This window comes from Leuciscus leuciscus, assembly GCF_965113295.1.
Source record: "Leuciscus leuciscus genome assembly, chromosome: 10".
NCBI classification, from domain to species: domain Eukaryota; kingdom Metazoa; phylum Chordata; class Actinopteri; order Cypriniformes; family Leuciscidae; genus Leuciscus; species Leuciscus leuciscus.
The window spans coordinates 32,400,445-32,424,940 of record NC_138734.1 but is presented as its reverse complement, the minus strand read 5'-3'; the positions used below and the strand labels follow the sequence as shown (position 1 = coordinate 32,424,940).

At 36.2% G+C, this 24,496-nt stretch overlaps 1 protein-coding gene across 5 annotated transcripts in view; it reads right to left on the bottom strand.

Annotated features, from left to right (window-relative positions):
- The window catches only part of cdh13 (cadherin 13, H-cadherin (heart)), a 417,024-nt gene that overhangs the window by 108,591 nt on the left and 283,937 nt on the right, over positions 1 to 24,496 (bottom strand). For all 5 annotated transcript variants that reach the window (XM_082181942.1, XM_082181939.1, XM_082181940.1 and 2 more), the window contains exons 9-10: positions 17,013 to 17,195; positions 16,013 to 16,266 (exon numbers count right to left, since the gene is read on the bottom strand). In XM_082181942.1, the coding sequence (XP_082038068.1) occupies positions 16,013 to 16,266; positions 17,013 to 17,195 (437 nt within the window). The remainder of the gene's footprint in view (positions 1 to 16,012; positions 16,267 to 17,012; positions 17,196 to 24,496) is intronic.

Below are 24,496 nucleotides of genomic sequence, written 5' to 3'. Positions count from 1 at the left end.
GTTTAAAATATCTGTTTTGTTTCAGGATTCTTTACTAAATAGAAAGTTCTCCCACAGCAGCAATATATTCACATGATTTTTAAACTATTTTTTGTAAACAATTTATGAGCAAACAATTTTTTTTTTTTTTGTCATATATTTAAAGGGCAATTGAGACCAAAAAAAGTAAGCTGCTTCATTTTTATTTAATTTTAATTTTTTTTGCTCCATTGTGCCCCCTTCTATTCCCTTCTGACAGCAAAAAAGCACCTTTGACAAAGCAATTCTATCTTATCAACATTACATCACAACGCATCCCAGGGAAATGTTCTCTGATTCAGGAGGACAAGCTCCCGGAAACAAGCTAGCATGAGATTACCATCACGCTACTCTGGGTACAAATACCTTACATCCTGACTCAGATGCGCAAGTGGATAGTTTGTAATTCTCCTGTAAAATCAGCTGGCATTTGTTAGAGACATTTTTTTCTGGCCTGGAGTGTGTCACAAAGGCTGAAAATACAGTCAATAGCTTTGAGCCACTGGATAAGAGAACAGCTTTGTATGTCAAGTGCAAACATCAGAAAAGTATGACATTATCTTGTATATAATAATTTAAAAAATCTTCTATAACTGAAAATAATACAAAGACACATGCAAGTTCACAAAGTACAAAAATCTGATTAGCGTGACATTTTCTTGTATATAATAATTATAATAATAATAAAATCAACACACATAAACACAAGCAAACCCACGGAAAGTAAGTCAATGTCATTGACTTTTTTTTGGTGTTGTCTGCTGTGCAGCATCACGGCCCTGACAACCCTTCATTTATTTCCGACAGCACACTGAGAGACTTGCATGAACTGGCAATTCATATTGACACAAAACAAATGGATATTTCATTTCTGGAATCTATTTCTAAGACCTTTTACACTGCCATTAATCAGACAGCCTGAAAGTTTGCAAAGGGGGTGTGGCCTAGACACTTGTTCATAAGTATTATATTGTAAGAAAACTGATACACACACAGTGCTTCACTCAATTAGCCTCCTCTCAATGTCATTAGCGTGCCATTAAAAACACATTATGCAAATTAACAAGTTATCTATAACGATACGTGCTAATGACCACAAATAAGCTGTCAAAGACCTTTCACATGTAATCAAAGCTTCGGCTGATGTAGGTGTTTTCATTTCCACACATGATCACACTATGATAAAGTGATAAAAACTACGAAGGATACCACAAAATCCTCATCCTTTTAGCAAAAGTTGTGTACCTTCTTGCTCTCACAGTAAATGATTCAAGAAAAGTAATTTGCCAGCATCCCATCTAACAAAAATATGTTTAAAGAGCATTTTGCTAATGTTCTTATTAGGTTATGAAAATGTTATTTCACAATGTTTTCAGAATGTTCAAATCATCCAGTTATTTTTTTTTTATAAAATCTTGGTTATGCAAACGTTATGGTAATATTCCATTCTTCAAACAAGGAATGTTACTTTTAAATTCAGTTCAGTTCTCGGTATAAAACAGTATAAAACGTTAGACGAATATCCAACTATAACGTTTCAGAAAAAATGTGCCATGAACGATGTATATATATATTTTTTTTTTTTTAAATTTTTTTTTTGTGCTAATGTTTTAAGAACAATATTAAATATCACAAACTTTGATAACACATTCGTTCTATTGATGTTACTGGAAGAACATTTGTTCATAACTTTGATAGAACCTTGCCAGAATGTTAGCCGGAATTCTGAGAACGTTCCCTGTTAGCTGGGATGTCTTGAGGAGAATCTGGGTCGGAACGTCTCCAGTCCCAAAGTCCACAGAGAAAGGATAAAATACACAAAAGTTTCATCAGCATAAATTTTAGTCTGTAAAAAAACAGTATGCCAAAAGAGTAGTATGTCTGAATACAATGTATTCGAAAAACAGTAGGTAAAAAAAGTCCCTGGATGACGTACTACTTCCGCTGAGATTCCGAAGTGTGCATTCGATGGACGCTTTACTATCCCATGTTGGTAGGTCACGTGACTGTAACAACATGGTGGATGTAGTACGTCCGAATTTCATTCACACTACCCATATTCATACTTTAAATAAAATATTTTTTCATGTTCGTGAAGTAAATAAAAATGTTCTAAGACACATGCTGGAAACGCATGTAAAAACATCTACCCACTTGAAGTTGTATATGTCTAATCTCAAGAAAATGCTTTTTAATAAAATATCTCTGAAGACAAAGGGCCTGTTTACACCTGGTCACTTCATGAGTTTTCTCAGTTATCCGATCGTGAAGCTGAATCATCCGTCCATCCATTTTCCAAACCGCTGGTCCAAGGTGGCTACAGCGTAATATCATACAGGCATGAATTCCTTTTTAACTGATTATTAAATTGTTTAATTAAAGTTTATACATAGTTTCCATGACAGAGTTCAAGATAAATCTTTTTATGTTACTACTGGAGCTGCCAGTTGTTTCAGATAATTATTAAACAGCAAGTGCAAATGTGGCAGTGGACTAATATATTTGTGGACTAACGAAGGGAATAGTGAATGAGGGTATATGGGGCGATTTCAGAAAGAGCCTAAATGATCTTACCAGCACTTTCTCTCCTATTGCTGTCTTTGAACTTGAAATGAGCTAATAATAAATAAATTGCAGCTCATATCTGTTGCTTCCATGGACGTGAACACCATTACATTTGCATATAGCGCAGGAATTGAAGATTGGATTTGGATTTGTTTTGCAGAGATACATTTGGGTGGACAATTGTAAATGGAAGAGTTTTAACAAACTGGATCGCTATCAGAAAAAATGCATTAAGTGACCAAGTGTGAACAGGCCCAAAGATGAGATGGAAAATGCACTTCATAACAATAATTCAATGTTTCTCAAACTGGAGCTTGCAAATCCCTGGGGATTCGTGAGGAAACTGCAGGGAGTTTGTGAGTTTATGAAAAGATCATTAGTTAAATCATAAAAATGTAAAATTCAAATAAATAAATAAACAGTACAACACTTACTAAAAAAATTTAATATTGTATTTGTTTATCTTCATGTTTTGATCATTAACTGACATCAGAGAACCGTGAACATGCAAATGTGCTGTTAAATTATTGAAATATTGAAAGGATAGTTTACATTTACTAAGCCTCATGTTGTTCCAAACCTTTCATTTGTTTTTTCATTTGTTTCATTTTTGCTCATTTTGGTTTTAATCTAAATAAATGGCATGCATGTCATTTTCAATCAACATTTTAGTTACAAACCAAATATTCAAGGGAGTAAATAATGAGAGTTATCATTTTCAAGTAAATCTCAGGGGTATACTTCAAATTTATATTTTACATCAAAGGAATTCGGCTGACTAAATTGAATACTTTTTAATTAAAACATACTTTTGACAAATCCACGAGGAGGAAAAATATAACACTGCAAGATATTAATACTGCACTTCTTTTAGAAGAAAAATCTAAAGAATATTATATGAAACAATCATATTCTTACTAGATATCTCTTCTAAAAACATTGAACTGTAAATTCATATATAAAACGTTTGCATATTTGGTTTGAATAAAGAAGAAAAAGAAGAAAACAAAGATATTCTTCACCCAATCTAAAATGTAAGAAATGCCACTCTTTGAGACACCTTTTATATACTTTTTACTCCTTACACCCTTTCATGATGTGTCAGGCCTGGAGAGGGCCTGGGGTGCGGTGCATATTTATGCTCCTGTATCTCTGCGAGGGGGCGGAGGGCCAGAGGGCCTTTTCTCCACATTACCTTCTAATAGAGAACAGGGGAGAGCTTCTCTGCTGCAGGAGGGCCGCTCCGTACATCAATTCTGGTCCTTTTATCCCTGTTTGGGCTCACGGAAAGGATCTATGTGAGGAGAAATCTTTGCTGCCTCACACGTTGGCCTGTGGCTTGATATAAAACTATTTCTCCAATAAAGATCCATATAATGATGATGCAAATAATGAAAGGTGTATTTTTATGTGTAAAACCCCTGTGCCGGTAACAGCTCAATTGCAAAAAAAAGTTAGTTTACAAAAAAATTAAAAACGATTAATAAAATAAAATCATCGGTTACACTATTTCGACAGCACACTTTAAACATTCAACTAACTACTTTGCAACTACACGTCAACTAACAAATAATACAAGTTTATATCTCGCAATTCTTCTTTTTTTTTGAATTATGAAATATAAACTCACAATTGCGAGTTATAAAGTCTAGTTCTAAGGGGAAAAAGTCAGCTCACAATTCTGACATTTTCTAACAATTGCGAGTTTGTATCTCACAATTCTGATTATAAAGTCAGAAATGCAAGAAATAAACCCGCAATTGCATGCTATAAAGTCAGAATTGCGAGATTAGAACGTGCAATTTTGAGAAAAAAAGTCAGAATTGAGAGATGTACTGTAAGCTTGTAATTGTGAGCCAGAATTTTAAGATAAAAAGTCGCAATTGCTTTGGTGGAAACAAGCTTCCATAGTTAGTAGACTGTTAGGGTAAGGTGTTAGGGTTCAAGTTAGTAGAACTAGTTGGCATGGATGCAAAGCTACTTATAGTCATAAGAATGTCTGTTGGGAGAGCATCAAAATAAAGTGTTAGCAGATGTTAATCAGACAGTCTGCTAATACTCTAATGAGAGTTAGTTGATATGTTGTATTGCAAAGTTAGTTAGAATGAATAAAGTGAATTAAATCATATAACTAGAATTATTCTATTTGTGAGGCAACTAGAAGATATATATATATATATATATATATATATATATATTTTTTTTTTTAATAATAACAATTATTTAACATAATCAATTATTATTTATTTAAACAATATATACTAATGTAAGCATACTCTAACATTTATAAAGTGAACTGAATTTAATTAATCAGCACCAAAGCACTGGAAAAAAATGACCTAACCTCTCAATAATAATATGTATGTATTCAGTATGTACCGTAGATATTGTTGCAGTACAATATTTTGGAGTTCATACACACATTCTTTTGTTGTTCTAAAAATGTACACTTGAAACCCTTTTTGTCCCAGTATTAAAGAAGCCATATTATGCCCTCTTTTGGAGTCTACTAGAATAGGTTCCAATGTTTGAATGTTCAAAAAACACATTGCTTTTCACATATTTTACATTGTTGCAGCACCTCTTTTCCCAGTCTGTTAACGTTCTATTTAGGCCACATCCACACGAAGCCAGAGCTTTCCCTATCCGATTTTTTTTTCCCCGTTCAAAAAAAAAAATCCGTAAACACGGCGTCGTCTCAAGAAATATCTGCGTACACACGAAACCACTGAAACCGACTCAAAACGATGTAGTATACATGCCAGACCAGTATGTGGCGCTGTAATTCTGCCACAGACATACACTAAAAACGGAGAAGAAGACTTAAAGCATGAGCATAAACCTAAACCTTGCGCGCTGTATACAACAATAATATTAGGCACAGTAGCTTCTTTTTTTCTTTTCTTTTTTCTTTTTTAAACAAGAACTTTGTTGAACAATATGAAAAACCATAAATGTAGTTGCTGTGACTTGACGGTGTCTGACTAGTTGACACTTGGTGTGATGACATCATCGTTTCACAAAATGTACGGATTGGCCGTACACACGAAAACGCAAGGGCGGCGTTTTCAGATTTATCCACCTTGGGACCCGGTTTAAAAAAATAGCGGTTTCAGTCTCCGAAAACGCCGGATCCGTGTGGACGAAACGCCAATACGATAAAAAATGTATACGTATACAGCGAATCGCGTCTCCGTGTGGACAGGCCCTTAGTTTCAGTCTCTGAAGCCCCTCCTTCAAAAAAAAGCACAATGTGCTCTGATTGGTTGGCTGGATTAAGATTGGTCAACCGCTTTGAGCTTGTTTCAGAAAAAAACACACTACTACAACTCAGTCAGGCCTTGTCCCTTTTTTTGCATATGCTTTGGGCGAGAAATATTTAAATGAGGAATATTGAGACGTGTAAGTTCCAGGGAGTTTAGAAACACTGCTTACTGATATAGAGAATAACTCATTTTTCATGCTCAAACTGCAACATTACACACTGAATGAAGTTGCATAAGACCTAAAGCATAATAGGTCCTCTTTAATATGTGTTTAAATTTTTAATGTTCTGTTCTCTGTTGAGCTTTATTGCGTGCTATGGCCCAGAAAACAGACCTCTTTATCAGCAAACACATATCAAGCGGAGACAAGCAAGTGGCACACTTATACTAATGCTCTGACTGCCCTGTGTTTGTAAAATAGGATGGATGCCCCCATTAGGATATTACTTTTAGCCATTGTAATTCAATGGCAGTGTCGTTTGGAACTTCTTTGGACCACTTTCTGAGCGAAAATCACCTTTCCCAAACTCAGCATCATTCTCGTTCTAAGTTCATCTCTCGATGGGATTCAGTCACATGGCTTAACTCGACTCAACTCCCATATGTGCATCCACCGGACCCCAGATCAGATGCGTGCACAAAGATGCAGAGGTTGATGAAAAACAGCTGCGCCATAAACTCTCCCTTCGCTCTCATGTCTGGGACAAATTGCCGTTGTCACCCCTGCAGATATTTCGGTTCCATATTGGCAGAAAGAGCTGTACAAAGGAAATAAATGTGACAGGGAGGCAGGGAAATATAAACAAGGGGAGACGGCCCATCAATCAGCCATGGTCAGACTCAGAGGGAATCAGACCCCTTCTGTGGGTGCAGTCCGTTCTGCCAACCTGTCCATTAACTCCTCGTTAAAGTTCACACTGCCGCTCGCCATCCATTCATCTCACTCCGCTGCTTAACCCTCTGACAGCCTTCACAGGTTCAGTACACACACACACACACACACACACACACACACAAACATACAAGGTTGGGGAAGCTACTCTCCAAGGTTGGGGAAGCTACTTCGAAAATGTTGCTTGTCAAGTTATTAGCTACTCCTATTTTAAAGCAATTAAACTACAAAAATTACAAAACAAATCTAGGAAGTAAAATAAGGGCAAATATTTTTGAAAGAAAAAATGTAATTGTTGAATTGCACTACTTGGAAAATAAATATGCATTGAATTAACCGTGGTTACATTTTAATGCATTGTATTTTTAGGGCTTGCATTTTTTATGGGCTGAAATATATACAACATGGATGTATATTTAAGCTGTGAATATTTCAATTCACAACCTTTCACACACATTTTCATTATTAAAAATTTAATAATCCATATATACCTTTCAGATTTCACTTCCAAAAATATTGATTCGGTTTAAAAATACAACCTATAATATTCGACAGGCAATTTTCGGTCCAATTTATTTCACTTTACAGATTCCCTTCTACAAATTCAGTGGTTCAAATTCGACAGAAAATTAATTTCACATCCGAGAACTGCAGGAATAGCAGTAGATTACAGATTCATAACAATCCAGCAGATTACAGATTCATAACAATCAATCAATCAATCAATCAATCAATCAATCAATCAATCAATCAATCAATCAATCAATCAATCAATATGTCTGTCTGTCTGTCAATCAATCAATCAATCAATCAATCAATCAATCAATCAATCAATCAATCAATCTATCTATCTATCTATCTATCTATCTATCTATCTATCTATCTATCTATCTATCTATCTATCTATCTATCTATCTATCTATCTCTCATCTAAAATAAAGTATTGTAAACGTCATTGATAAATGATGTAAAAGTATTGCTATAGCATGTTATTTCATGTTAGCTATTAAATAGTGTTACTATATGTTATATAAAACAAAGACCAGACATTATGATGAAAAACAAATACAAACATGTTGATAATTGTTAGAGTATGTGAATTTATACCATGAAATATTATGATTATTATATTTTACATTCAGAATTTCAGTTTGATATGTCAACATACAGTATCTGGAACCTGCCTAAGTACCCACTGGTAAGGAGGAGGCAATTTAGCTTGACATGACGCAATGCTTGGACCTCTTAGAACAATGTAGTTCTTAAATGGAGACTCCCATAAGCAAAGATGTGCCAAGCTGTGCAAAGTTTATTCAGCCACTGAGGATTCTGGAGCATGTGTTCAGATGAACGTTCACTTGATTACTGTAAGCTTAAGCAAAGACTGTGAGAATCATCAAAGCTCTTGGTGTGGTATCACCAGTCAAGCGTGCGGACACACCACACACACTCATAGATCCATCCTCTATCTCTTTCACACTTTTTTTTTTTTTGCCTTGTGCAAGAGCTCACCGCCTGAGAACTAAATCGCATAACTGAGCTAACAGGAACCACTACTTCAGCTTCATTTCCATAAATTATCATGCCTCAGCAATGCAATACATAAAATCTAATTTATTATCATAATAAGGCACAAAAAGCAGCTCTTTGCATCGGTTGAAAATCATAACCCTGTAATTAAGTCAGAGAAAAGCAATTTGTCCATGCTTCAGAGAGGCCTTGCCACTCACAATCTTTCCTGTTGGCACCTTTTGGATAGTTTTAATTATTTAACCACATAATGGCTGTCTCTCACAACTGTTTCCCAGACTAATGCCACCTTGCTCATTATTAATGCCAAGAGGAAATAGAGATCAGATACAGTTTTGTTGCAGCCTATTTCTGTAGGACATGCCAATATTTTATGAATTTACATGAAAATGAGCCAAATGGCATCCTGTGGCACACAATCAGTGTCGTGCAAGATTCTTTCCCTCCCAGAATCCTATTCCTCTTGGACCCCCAAAGTCATGCTATTGGCTGAAAAACATTAAACGGGTACTGTATTCTGCACCTGATATACATAATATTACTGTTCAAATGTTTAGGGTCAGTCAAGGATGCATTAAATTGTTTAAAAGTAACAGTAAAGGCATTTACAATGTTACTACAGATTTCTATTTCAAATAAATGCTGTTCTTTTGAACTTCTGATTAAGAACCCTTGAAAAAAAATCATGGTTTCCACAACAATATTAAGCAGTACAACTGTTTTCAACATGATGAAAAGTTTCTTGAGCAGCAACTGATTTCTGAAGGATCATGTGACACTAAAGTCTGAAGTAATGATGCTGAAAATTCAGCTTTGCCATCACATGAATAAATTACACTTTGAAATAAAAATAAAATAGCAAACAAGTATCAAATTGTTAATTTTAAATGAAAATATTACTGTTTTACTGTATTTTTTTTTATCAAATAAATGCAGTCTTGGGTAATAAGACTTCTTTCAAAAACATAAAAAAATTCGTCCTGACCCTCAAACCTTTGAACGCTAGTGAATAAAACCGAGTAACATGCTGTTTAATTTGTTTTTTTAATATGATCTAACAATTGTTAATTGCTATTTAATGTATCAGCATACAATAAGTGTAAACAACAACCATGAGGACGTTGCCGGCCATGTACGAGTAAATAAGATAAGAAACATGCTTGGAATTATAGCTGACACTGTGGAACTAATGAGGAAAACAATCCATATCTTGATTCTGTGAGGTGAAATGGTTAACTCTGTAAAGAAAGGAGTCACAGAGGCCAGGAGTCTTCACATTTATCACGATTAATTCAGTTTTTCAGAGTGCAGTTATTCTTTTCAGCAACCACTGCAGAGTAAGTGAGACCTGACGTGAACCGAACTCTTTCCTCTGTCACCTAACTCAACGCAGCTCAGAAGAGACTCAGAATGCCGCATTCTTGCATTAAAACAGACAGCCATTCAACAGTATTGCATTGTTGAATAGGGACAGAGAGACCTTCAAATAAACACAATGCACACATTTACAATTACCGGTGATTAATCAATGCTTAGAAATTACAGCAAACTTAAACTTAACTCTGCAAAAGAGTTCATTTAAAACTTGTGATTAATTAATGGTTCACCCACATATACACAAAGAGACAATTAATATATACAAACCCATGTAATGTACTTCAGGAAGAGTCAAGTGCGATTCTGAAAACCTTTTGCATGTAAATGGATTTTGTGTCACTGCAATACCATGTAAAACCCAAATACATTTACACAAAGTATATGGCAGCAAGATGTCTTGAAATCATTTGAAATAATGAATGTCATATTAAAATAATTAATTAATTAAAAATGGTAACTATCAAGGTAGTTCTACATGAAAACGGACATATCTGGAGAAAAATCAAGAACTCTGACATTTTTTTGGCAGCATGGAACCTTGGCACACTAAATTTACAAATTTGTCATTTGTCCTGCCAACAAATGTCAGCAGATCTAAAACATATTGGCAAATTTAGTTTTTATTTCCATTCTCCAGAGATATTTTACCATTTTATGTTTCCTTTAATAAGTTTTAATCTAGCTAAGCAAAATGAGTAGTGAGTTTAAGTTACAGTGAATATCCAGGACAACAAATTCAACATTAAAACAACAAATTTTGTCTTAAAAAAATCAAAATCAAAATAACAATGCATTAACATGATTACAATAACAATAATGTTTAAGATTAAAAGATTTACACTATACATCTCATTTATGTTGTAAAAGGTTTGACATTTTCAAGATCAATCACAATTATTTTAGTTTATACTTCTAATTTCTGTTAAAAAAGGTTTGAAACCAAGAAATACATAAATAGAAAATAATAGCCTGTGTAGGGTGACCTTTGACAATAGACCTTGGAGTTATGAAGGTTGAGATCTTCTGCTTTAATGAGAGGAAAACTGGCCTGACATCTAGACACGGTCTGTCATCTTTCAGCACTTGCTGAGTACTGCAGTTCCAACACATACTAATGAGAGAAGGGTGCACAGGAAACTGAACCCACAAACGAGAAAGTTGTTTGGTCAGATCCTGTCTGGAAAGCAACATATTCCAGCATGTTCTGCATATCATTAACTGTCACTATCACTACAACCTTTCCAGACTGCACCAGCATATGCGTAATACACAATGTGAACAACAATGTCAGTAACAACTTAACATTGATAAAGTGAGAAATGTTATGAATTAACTTTAAATATCACCCAGCATATTGGCTGCGATATATAAAAGAGAATTTGTTAAATATCAAGTGTGGTAGTACAGGTGTGATATTCACAGCACAGATGATACAACGTCTCCATAGACTGCAGCTGTGTCCAAAACCATTGAATCATTGAACAGCTTTCACTACTGACAGATATACATCTATTCACTTTTTTTCATCTTACAAAGACTCTAACGCACATAAGGAGCAAGAAATGCACACAAACAGCTCAAATCTGCTTTAAAACATGAACAGATATTTCACTGTCAGATGAGGTATTATGCTGTTATTAGAATGAGATATTATTTAACATGCATTAAAGATATTTGTTATAAAAGCATACAGCAGACCTTGAATCAAGTCAGCTGTGGAGCACCTAAAGAACATTTCTCTTTTTATGAACTCTTTTCCTGCCATTGACAGAATTTTCCGTCATTTATGATACACGGTGTTGGCCGGCAATCCATGTTTCACCGTTATATGGTAGGGGGCGCTATTACACATCTTCTAAAAGAATACAGAATCTCCGGATCAAAACACAGGTGAAGAATCAGCAGAAACAAGCGATAGAAGCATTGCTTATGCACATGTAAAATAACATGACCATCAAACATTAAACAGCATATAAATCAAAACTGCCTAATGTTACCGAATGAAATCTCAACCCAGTTAACAACTGTGAAGCTTTGGGGGTTTTGATGGAAGCAATCTACTCCATCTATGTTTTGATCATTGTTCTAAATCCGATCCGGATGTGTCTTCGACAAAAATACGATTTTCTCAGCTTTTTGTTCAAAATGTTGCTTTTTAAAAAAATTACCAATTCAGGTTGGTTGGTTTTAGGCTTGATGCTATGCATTTAGAATTTTTTTCGATCTTAACTGGAAAAGTGAGTGATCTGAAAAGTTATACTGTATTCTATCAAATAAAAACAAACTTTTAAATTGAGAAAGCAATCTAACATCTATCACAACGTGGCAAATTCCTGGTCGCTTTAGAATGTGCTTCTATACGCTTTAATAAGTATCTTCTGGAATGTTCACTCTTGGTCTCGACTATGCGGCAAATAAGGAGATGTGAGAAATTCCCTACACAAGCAAACTCCAGCCATCTTCTCCGTGTCTCTCACTTCCTTTTCTCAGAGCTTTAAACTGTAGCACAGCCAAAGGGAGGAACAAAATTTTGAATTATGTATACAGAGCTGTTCTGAACACTTTTTTTTGGAGCGAGATTAACTCAAAGACAGCTTTGAAGCAGAGTTGAACTGGGATTTATGCACTGATCTAGGGGAAAGCGCTACATTTTGGATGTGGATGTTACTCCGCAGGAGAGTGACCGCTACAGCAGGCTTCAGTCTCCCTGTGTGGACGATATGACATGTTCAGATAGGACTAGGCGATAAAATGATAATGATAATTATCAATAAAATAATTTTTATTATACTTTTTTTTCCATAAATTTTGTTCCTCAATAAAATTAAAACATAAGTTTGATAAGTGTTTGGTATAATGTTCATGCACTATGCAAATAATGCTGCGCATGCGTGTTACAGACCGTCGCACTTATGCCAATCACTGATAAGCGTTGTCATTTCTGTTGCGTACTTCATGAGAAACATTAAACAGCAAATGCACCAGTGCGGAGCGAAATTTATCAGCTCAGCACAAAATACGTATAAAAAGCATAAAAAGCTTAGAGCGAATGCATTTACGGTGAATTCACACGGGGTGTCGGCGTTAACGCTTCTCATTTACTTTGAACGGGCGACGTCATGCGTTGCCGAACTGAATTGTGGGTTCCGTTGAGTAGCGTCACTGGCGTTGCTTGCGGCAGAAGTTAAAAAGTTTTCAACTTTTCAAGCGCCAATGCAGGCGTCAGCCAATCAGATCACCTATGCAAAAACCCAAGCGCAGACGCCAGCCAATTGCATTAATGCAGCACCTGAAAAGTAATATGATTGGCTGTTGTTACTATGACGGTCGCGTCAGCACCAAGCTTCAGACACGTCCTCCGTGTGGATGCACCGTTACTCGCTGACTGTCTCAATCACGTGACCACTAAACAACGCTGTTAGATCCATTGAAAATTGTTCCAAATCACTGCAGAGTTGTCCCATACAAACCACAAATCAAATGCCTCAAACAGGAGAAACACTGAGCCCCAACAATACAGTTAGAAGGCTTTTCAATCCAACATTTACCATGATTTACTGTTGTAACACTAAACATTAATGAGCAAATAAATCTAATAAAGTACCAAAAGTACAAAAACTGTGCCAATAACAGAACTTTTATAAGCTAATGTAAATAGAATCGCATCTATTTCACAAATTCTAGCCACTGTAATTCTCAGCATCACTCCTAATGACCTTTGGCGGTGAGGGAGCTTGCACTCAACGAGCCTTCCCATAATTCTGATAGTGTCTGTGTTTGTGATTTCCCTCAGGCTAGCAATGATGCACAGCTCACCTTATCCTGACAAGCCTGACAGAGCTAAATAAACGGATGGGGATGGAAGAAAACTCTGTAAAACCTTTGAGCAAACACATCAGAGACCCCAAAATCTTACCATGTCTGACATGCTCCTCTGAATTACTAATTTAGAGAAGCAATCAGAGGTACTTCAGATAAAGACTGATTAGAGTTCAAATGAGAGCTTCAAACATGTCTGCAACATGATGCCGTTGAAAAGCTCAATGATTCAAAGTGTGGCAGCATTTATAAAAAAAAAAAAAAAAAAAAAAAAAAATGAAGCTAAATGTATGGATCGCTGATAGAGACTAAACAATCTGACCCTTCTTAGAACAAGGAAATTTCCTGTAATTCATCCGATTGCATCGATAAACAGCAAACAAACAAACTCTATCTCTAATAAATAATTATACTGAATCCCCCTCTACACCATTTTCCTTTTATCTTTCATCAATAGGGAGATAAAACTGGCAGAACGTGAAAAGCATCCTTGTGAATTATGGTTAAGCTTTCATAAGCTTTTTATGATAAATCTAGAGAGCAGTATGTTTGTATGAAAAAAAATCAATGACAATTCTGTCAGTTTATACAAAATTAGAGTATACATTAAAACAGAAAAGAGAATCAGATGCCAAACAAGAACTAATAATGATTCCTTTTTTCTCTATTTCTATGTTTTCAGAATATAAACTAATACAATAGAAACAAATACAACAGAGTTGCTTTTAAACTTCATCTTTTGACAGCAATGTGCACAGCAAAGCACATGTTTCTCCGGGCTTCAAATCAGAGGTATATATAATGACTATAATAATCCTGTTGCTCAAAATATCAATTCCACTATCTGTCGTTGTTGATAAGTCGACTAATTCTGCAGTCATTCCTCCATTTTTATGCTCTTCTTTTATCAAGTGAGCCTGGCTGCATATCTTTTATAATGCAGTCCTTATGGGACACAGGTAGACAGATAGATCAGTGGGGTTTCACTTTTCTTTTGTACTCGTTGTCCTTGCTATGGGCCAATCTATGGGGCAGGTTCTGCTAATATCATCAGAACTGTTACAGGGAATGAAAAAAGTACATAAAAAATGATGGATAGAAAGATAGAGAGATGGAAATATAGACAGAATGAAAGAATTATAGGATGGATGGATGGATGGATGGATGGATAGATAGATAGACAGACACACACACACACAGACACACAGAAATGTGTTTAAACAATTAGTATGAATTTCAGCGAACAAAGTCTCAGATTTTTGGACTGATTTTATAAACTAGCATACATAATACATAAAAAGAACCTTCTGCACATGCCTTCCTTCTGTCGCCTCCTCTAAAGCTTTCCCTCTGTCCTTCCTCTTCATTTTCCTACAGCCCGTTCTTTTTTTTCTTACTTAGTCCTGCCACTTATAGCCTCAGGTGAAAGCTATGGTACTTCAAAGAGCCTTTTACTGGGAAAAGGAGATCAAAAGAGGTGAGGCAAGCAGAGAGAGGACAGATATAGAAGAGAAGAATGAGGAGAGGACAGAATGAGAAAGAGAAGGGAGAGAGCTCATATGGTTTGTGATGAGGTGGGCTCGCTCTAACTAGCAGGACAGAGTGGTAATAATGGCAGAGCACATGATCACAGCAACGCACAGAGTTTCATTCTGAGAGTTTCATAGATGCTCGGCGGACACGGCAAATCACAGGAGTTTGTTTAAATTCTCCTGATCTGAACAAGCGTGGCACAGCTTACACTGAGATCACATTACAAATGCAAATGTGTAACACCACATCCACAGCGAAGAAGGTTGAGGGAATGAACAAGGTAGGAATAGAGAAAGACTGTGAAAAAATGAGTTCAAACAAGCACTTCACTTCAAAATCCTTATCCTGTTACACAGGCTAACAGACAACACAAACCAGATGTACATCCTCTAAGAGATTTAGATTAGAGGCAATTGACCAACCATACTAGATAAACATAGGAATTGTAAAACATACTAGCTATCACACCAGGCTAAAATATTAGCCTATGCTTTGAGAAGGTAATGAGGTTTCAAGAAAATTAAAAAGCTATATTAAAGTAATGATCTGTCAAGACTCCGAGAAGTAGCAGCTCCAAATGCTTAGTCAATAATGTAGTTGGGCTGCAAGATGATTGCCTGCACAGATGGTCAAATAAGTAGAAAGAACAGTAAGACAAAACTAACTACACGGAGACATGGCAGGGGTCTGTGAAATTTGTTTCAGAGTTCATAAAAGTTATTCTTTCCATGTCTAGCACAAACAGTGTAACATAAACAAAACATTTTTTGTCAATATTGGCTCTGGAAATGGTGCACTTGGTCCCATATGTAATTATATCAATCAGAAATATGCTCATGAGCTTCCCTTTTGTGCCAGTGATGCTCTCTCAACAGCCTTTTGCTACACATTACAGTTGATGGCTATACAGTTTATGCAGCATTACAACACAAAAGTTTGGACTTGGAGGAACAAAGACGGAGAATCACATTTGGGACAGGGTCATAGTCATAATTATGACATTAGCACCAACCTTATGCTCTGGCTTTGTAGGTAGTCCGGGTCAGTAGCGTTCAGCATGGCCACAAAGCTCCCTACGGGAATATTCTCTCTCCTGATGACACCCAGAGGATCTGGGAAGAACACCGGTCCTTCATTCACATCCATAACTGTAATGTAAACTGTCGCTGTAGAGCTGTGGCCGTACACAACATCAGGAACCAGAGGGTCTTCGTTTTCTACTTTTATCAGAAGTGTGTGAAATTTTGCACTTTCATAGTCTAGAGGCTGCGAAAGACAAAAGACAAATGGAATTATGTAAGAGTGATCAACTAACCAGCATGTACATATACCAAGCAAATTACTCTTTATCATTACACTTCAATTAGTACATGCTTTCTTGTACAAAGCAACTTGCAGCACAATTTTACAACATGAGCAAGAGTAGGGGCGTCCAGTCCTGCTTCTGGAGTGTTACTTTCCAGCAGAATTTAGCTCGAAGACACCAAATTTCTAGTAATTCGGAAGACCTTAAAATAGCTGGCTTAGGTGTGTTTTATTTGAGTTGTTGCTAAACTCTACAGCGGGAGTGTCCAATCATGCTCCTGGAGGGCCAATATCCTGAGTTTAGCTGCAACCCTAATTAAACCCAACAGAACCAGCTAATAAAGGTCCTCAATATTAGAAACTCACAGGCAAGTGTGTCAGGGCAGGCACACCCGTTCTCTACAGAATTGTCCCTTTAGATTGGACATCCCCACCCAAAAATTGCCACTTTATCTCAGCAGTTTAGTTACAAATCCTACATTAGTGGCTCATGAAGGTCACCTTCTTGGGCTTGAACCTTCAAAGTTTCAGATACCAATCGAGATCCTTGATCACTTTTGGATAAGTGGTTAAATTCTGGGTGATCTAAGAATTGGTAACCTAAACTTTAAAGGTTCAAGCCAAGAAGGGGACCTTCAAAAGTCTTCACCATTATGATGCAATCAATAAATTGAACCAAACACATGACTGAAAGAGGCATAACACACCTTTACAACTGACAGCATTCCTTCATTGTTGTCCAGGTTGGTCTGTATCTCAAAGTTCTGGTTGGGATCTCCATTGATGATGGAGTAAATGGCTCTCCATGCTCCGGTGGCTGGGTCGTCTCTGTCGTCCACCGTCAGGTTCACTACCACGCCGGTGGATCCCTCATTCACAGATGCCTGGAACTACAGAAAATATTGCTTGATCTGTCAAATGTTATAAACCAGGAAATTGTATTAAACCAACACTTTAGCATTTGTTATTGAATTTGCAGTCTGTAATCAATATCAATATTTTCTTTCCAATCTCTTTAAACAATAAGACAGAATGAGCAGTGGAGGAGTTGCGGGGTGTGGAAATGAATGCTTTGACTAGATCTCTATAATTGTGCCTCTTATGTTTACAGAGATTAACACAGCCAGGGGGACAGGGCCTATTGTTTTTGGCTAACCGAGCACCATCTTGAGTAATGAAAGAAGCACTGATCAACCTACGGCTGCATCAATTCCTTCCTTCCTTGTTTGGTACACGCAGAATCTCTGTCTTACATTCACCTCCCTCCTACTCTTCTTTCTGTCCCTTTGTCAAAGATAAGGCTTAAGCTAAGCCTGTATGAAACAGCTCTTGTCCTGTTGTTGTCACTGGATGAAAGCCACTCTATTCAGAGTGTCACAAATCTCCATAGTCCTTGCCCAAACCAGCCCAATGTCACAGGCCTGTTTGGGGAGATGAAGTGTTCCTAGAAGGGCCAGATGAGCTCTGGTCCCCATCAGCTCTGCTATCATTTCTGTTTAGTGGCTTGTGAAGTGAACACCCCTTCTATGCCTCGGGGATGTGCTCCCTTTATAAGAGCTGTCCAGCAGGGAGGGTGTAGGGGGCCAAATGCAAATGTCATCATTTGGTCCAGAAGAGGGTGCAGCTGGATCTGGGTGGCAGGATGAATTAGAGAAGTTTGGAAAGGCAGTTTCAGCAGTTTAAACCCCTGTGGGACAGAAATATTGCCACTAAGCCCTCTCTCTAACTAAATGCTTAATGCTATTGAGTTAGGAGCCACAGTTGTGAACCATCCAAGATTAACAGTGAAGCCCTTAAAGTCAAGGAGGCACATCTACATTGACAAACATTGACGCTCAGTTTTTTCACTTGCCATCTGTCTCTCTCTCTCTCTCTCTCTCTCACACACACACTTTCTGCATTTTTACATTTTCAATAAGCATCACTTAATATGATTTATAGTATGATTTGTTTTCTTGGCATTTTATTGTTTTCTGTTTTTAATCATACTCTAACTATACAATAGGCACTTTTTATGCCAGCCGCAGCTGTAACCAGCTTCCAGAAGAGATCAGACGTGCTCCTACAGTAGTCACATTCAAATCCAGACTCAAAACACTTATGTTTAGCTATGCATTTACTGAATGAGCACTGTGCCACTGTTCGTCCGACTGTTTGTATGTACTGTATTTTATTTTATTCCTGTAAACTGTTTTAATTATTCTTATTTCTTTTAATTATTTTAATTTCTTCTATGTAAAGCAATTTGAATTGCCATTGTGTATGAAATGTGCTATATAAATAAACTTGCCTTGCCTTGCCTAGGCCATTTAGCCTAAAAGCGTAAGACCACATTGAAAATGTTCTTTTTTCACAATCTGCTGTAGACACATCAGGCAGTAGATGCAATCAAAGACTTTTAGCCTCAGTCATTTTATTACACCTGAAAATATAGATTTTTCATTTGTAAAGGCCCATCTCCCAATAAGAATAACTTCTTCAGTAGTTTAAAGACAGAACCCAGTGATTTTGTTCCTTACGAGAGAGAGAAAGAGAGAGCGAGAGAGAGAGAGAGAGAGAGAGAGAGAGAGAAAGAGAGAGTTGGAATTGGCCTCACATATAAGCCATGCTTTATCCTTTCCTGAAAATAGATCTCCATTTCATTGTTTTATTTCTGAAACACAGGCCTTAAAACCAGTCCCTAAAACCTGTGTGCCTCAAAGGAGATGTGATTGTACCCGTCTGCTGAAGGCCATGAAGCGATTACATCACTTACATTTTACTTCAGCTCCAATGAGAGCCTTGTGTCTACAGTGAGCCCTGCAGGTGTATCACTGTCAAAATCACAGCGGCGGGAGATACTCTCCCGCTATCAACCAAGATTTGATCATGTGTGGAATAAACAATTAAACAAATGTTTACAGAGGGACACGAATGCATCCGCACAGCCTCACGCTCCGCATCTTCACTTCGCTGACCGCTCGTGTTCCATTTAATCATCTGGAGCAGTGAAGCGGTCAGATGGATGTATTCAATCTTTGTTGGCTGCTGATACCCTGGCCCTGCCATACCACTGATAAGACCCCAATCCCTTCGAGTTCACAAAGCAACCAGCAGTGTGACAAACGGGGAAGTTATCAACCCGAGGCTAGACCTCAAAACTGAGAGGACAGGGTGGATTTGTGTGTGTGAGGTAGATGTCGCCTAGTTGAAGCCCCCCAGCAACAGAACACAGGGCAAAGAGAGAGAGAGTGTGGCCAAAGCGAGATAAATCACTTCCTACAGAGCTGCCGGTGCGGTGACACCCGGAAGCCAAGAATGACTTGGATTATTTGGCATGCCATTCATTACCAGTAATGTAGCGCAGTGTGACGGCATTATTGGAGTTTCGTTTTGAGCTGCGCTACTGCATTAGTGACAAATAGCTCAGAAAATTCACACCTGATACTGTAACCCCCCCTTCGTCTTGACATCTGTTCGAGGAATCAAATCAACATTCATGACCTTTCGAGATACTCTGCCCGACTTACAAGTCTCAAATTGCACATCTCAAGCTGGGAATGTGAAGAAAAAAGCTGCATGCTGTTTTCACAGCTTAACGAGATTCTTGAAAATAACACTTTCAAAGTGCAGCCAAACTTGGATAGCTTTCGAGGTGAAAGGCACTCCAAAAGGCTTCAGAGAACAAGAGTCATGTGAAGGGTCTCTCCTGATGTGCCCGTGGATGACAATACAGGTGCCTTTTATGCCACAGGAAACCTCACTCATAGTCTTTCTCTTCACAGCCTCTCAGAGTGACAGACTGAGACGTTTCACAGTCTGACGGCCCTTCATAAGGTGTCAGTTATTTCGTCAGAATCTGATTGTAAGGGAAAGTCTGAAGAATGGATCTGAATATGGTAAAATATTTTAAAGGAATAACTCACGGCAAAATGAAAATTCTGTCATTAAATTCGTTCTCATGTCATTCCACGCCTGTACGACTATCTTTCTTTTGTGAAACACAAAATAAAATATTTAGAAACTCTCAAAAATGCTTGAAACATTCTTCAAAAAATCTTCTTTTGTGTTCCCTAAAATACGGAATGTCATGAGGGTGAATAAATGGTAACAAATTTCATTTTTGGTTGAACTATCACTTTAAAGAGAGGATGTAAGTGCAAACTGTTGCTCCGTCGTGACAGCATTTTGGAAATCAGCGATGCATGAAATCAAGCTTTCGTAGATAGTAGCTTGGTTTCAGGTCTTATGTTAATTATTTAAAATAAAATAACAATAATTAAAGAATTATGTTAATGTCAATACAATGCACTGTAAACCTGCCATCTTCCTTTTTTAATCAGAGAAAATATATGTGGAATAATAAATAGTGTAGACATCATTTAATTAAGCATATTGCACTAGCCGAGGGAGTTCAATCCTGCTTATGGAGATTTTCCTTTCTTCAGAGTTTAGATCCAACTCTAATCAAACACACCTGAACCTGTTAATCAATGTCTTGGGCTCACTTGAAAATTACAGACAGGTGTGTGAGAGCAGTGATGGAACTAAGCGCTAAACTAAATGCCAAACCCACAAAATGAAGTGCTGCATCCTAATTTGTTTTCTTCTGCCATGCATTATAAGTATGCACTTGGCTGGCGATGGGAATGTACAATTTTTTTTTGCATGTTTTAAAATACAGTACATCAGTATTGTGGCATAATACTTCATTACATCACCATGATCATCATGTCACATCACTTTTATCAATGGTGTCGTCTGAACATCTTATCAAAAACATCTCCGGTTTAAGCATATCGTTGTCGTGTAAACGTACCCTTAGATTCAAATTTTTTAAATATTTTTTTTACATTCATACTCAGTACACCATCTACGCACCTTAAGCACATCATACTATTTTAAGTACTATAATTTTGGATGCTATAATTCTAATTTTACATACAAGTAATGATGGATAATATACAAACTGTAATGAAGCCTAAGTGCATCCCTTACCTATATGACAGCTTTGCAAGAAAACATATTACATACAGATAACAGCCTTGTCTGAATGCCTGACATCTTGCTATCTAGCAATTTCTATAACTGACACATTTCTTCATCCTTAAGGACACTATCAGTCTGATGATGTCATGACGATATATATATCACTGCATCCCCTGAGATGTAATGAAATCCCTGACTGTTCACAAACTGATTTTATTTATGGGGACATGTGAACTAGTTGTAGGTATCTGTGGTCCATTAATTACCAGCTGGATTTCACAGGACAGATGGGAATCATAAAAGTATCTTGAAGTTATGACTTGTAGTCTTACATTTAGGGTTGCCAAACGTCCCATGTAAGATGGAATTATTATGTATTAAGAGAACAGACTTGTGTTAAATCCATATGGGATGCAGTTTGTCACAGTAAAAACAACTGAGAATGCTTCAGTATTTAACAATTTGAATAAGTTTGGAAAGTGTCAATGCTGGAAAGAAAGAAAGAAAGAAAGAAAGAAAGAAAGAAAGAAAGAAAGAAAGAAAGAAAGAAAGAAAGAAAGAAAGAAAGAAAGAAAGAAAGAAAGAAAGAAAGAAAGAAAGAAAGAAAGAAAGAAAGAAAGAAAGAAAGAAAGAAAGAAAGAAAGAAAATCATTAAAACTGTACACGTGGGAATATGATCTACTAACTACTACTACCACCAAACTGCTATCTGTTGTCTTATTGGACGTTTGGTAAAATGTCATTTATTTTGGTATGTGGTATATATAAATATAAAGATAATCATACCCACATCATTCAGTTTCACTTGATTTGTTGCAGTTAATTAACATGACTAAAATTTCAAGCATTTAAACCTGCAATTCTGTTTATCTTGAAACATTTATTCATTTGTTTAGAGTTATAATTTGACTGGGTATAAACTAAATGTACAAGTGTAATGGTGTGTGACAGTCCAATTTATTAAAAAAAATAAAAAAATAATAATAATAATAAAATATATATATATATATTTTTTTTTTTACAACAGATGTAATGAAGCTATATGTCAGTGTGCCAAAATCAAAGTGAATTAATCTCAAAGGCATTTTATATAATAATACTTGGAAAGTAACAAATGCAATAACAAATTATGAGATAAATTCAGTAATAGATAAATGTAAAATATTTCTTGCAAAAAATGTGTTTGCACATGTTAATGACTCTTTAATGAAAAATCAATAATTTACCTTTATATATTAAACAACAATATTAAAACAAACCAATTTCATCTATTCATATTTTTTAAAAGAACTACATTGCCATATAAACAACAAGTCAGCACAGTTCCCGACCCCTGTGTGTAGCATTATACAACTGGATGTCTGTATAATTACAATCAAATTGTATCAATTAAAGCTATACAATCAGAACAGGTGAGTTTAAAGTGAGTTTGAGCAGCATAATTGACAGGCTCATCAATGGTCTTTTAAACTTTATAAAGATATAGCTGATAATATTGTTCACTGCCTTTTTGATTCTGCTGTGATTCTGCTATAGAGTTTTGCTCTTGTTGTTTTTGTTTTTTTTACAAACACTTTCTTAGCCCCAATTAGAGCAGAATGTTCAATCCATAAATGTATGAGAGTTACGTATGTAACTAAAAGTCTCAAACAATAAGAATTTCGGCACAACTGTATTGATTTAAAATATTGAGTAGAATGCTTTCAGGTATAACTACCATTCAATGCTCTCCTTGAAACAAATAATAAAAGCCATGAGACGAATGAAAGCAAACACCCACATCTCACATCACTAGCTCTGACTTTGCCTCCACAACAGAACTGTAAACATGCTAATATCCGCTAATTGAAAATTATACTTAATAAATCTTTCACTCTCTTACTCTCTCAGTAGTGTATATTACTGTTGTACAAGAACATTGTGTTGTACTAGATGTGTTGTAGAAAGGAAGGATGTCATTTCTACTCTGTATACAATGCTTAAATTGAGCCTGAATAATCCTGAATGTCATATCTCACCTATGTCACTAGAACCACTTGTTTCACTACCTTAAAAATACCAATTTAATCTGTCTATATAGTAGTAGGACAATGTACAACAGTTGATCTTAAATCTCTTACTAAACTGATGTATACTAGTAGCTACTCAAGCTCATACTGAGTGACAAATGAGGGCATGATCAAGTCATCATCCCACAAATGAATACGTCTGTTCTTGATGGATATGAAAATGACATATAGATGGCAACAGATGCAGTATAACTGCAGCTCATGATGAGCAAAATCATAAATGCATAAACATGCCGAAAACTAACAAGCTGCAAAGCTATCTGGTACATTGTGAGACAAACATGTTGATTTGTAAACAATTTAAAACGCAGAAATGCAAATTAAGAGATACCAAAGAAAATATTTGCATAATTTGAAATATGCTAAACAACTATAATGTGGCCTAGTGTTTTCTTTTTCATTATACAAACGGAAAGACTGCTCAGTCCTGTTATACACACTGCCGAGAAACATTAATTTATATTAATGCATGCTAAATATGCTGCAATGACTTTGCAGATTTGATAAATGATTACACAGTGTTAGAAGCTGCTTTCCTTTTCTTGATATGCCATGTTAGCATATTCTGAGTAAATTAATTTAAGTTCTAATTGAAAGGCTATCCTATTAATTTTCTTTGAAAAACAATGTATAATGGTGCTTTGATATTAATATTAAATATCTAAAACTTACATAGATAAAACTTCATATAACATTAACAAAAATGATTTGGTGCTTAACAGATGAGCAGTTCAAACATGAATTTACATGGATATACATTCTATACATAAAAACTAGCACCTGAACTGTTACTCATACTTGACTGATCTGTTGGTATTGAATAAAATGTATTAAGAAAGGTTATGTGTTATCAATGTACAGCATGTACTTTAATTTCCAGACTGTGGACCGTCAGCCACTGTAGTTTATTCTACAAATATGCATGTGTTTTCTAGGCCTGATTATATTTTAGAGTGTCTCTCAGAGTCTCCATAGACAATAAGTGGAACATTCCTTTGAAAATCTGTGTTTTTGAAGTATTATCATAATTAGAAGTGCTACTGTGGGTCTGAAAGTGCCCTTCATGATTACTTAGCATCAGGCAGCAAATATAGTCACCTATTTTTGGGAGAAGAATTGTCATGGGTAATTCTTTTTATTTGACATTTCAATAT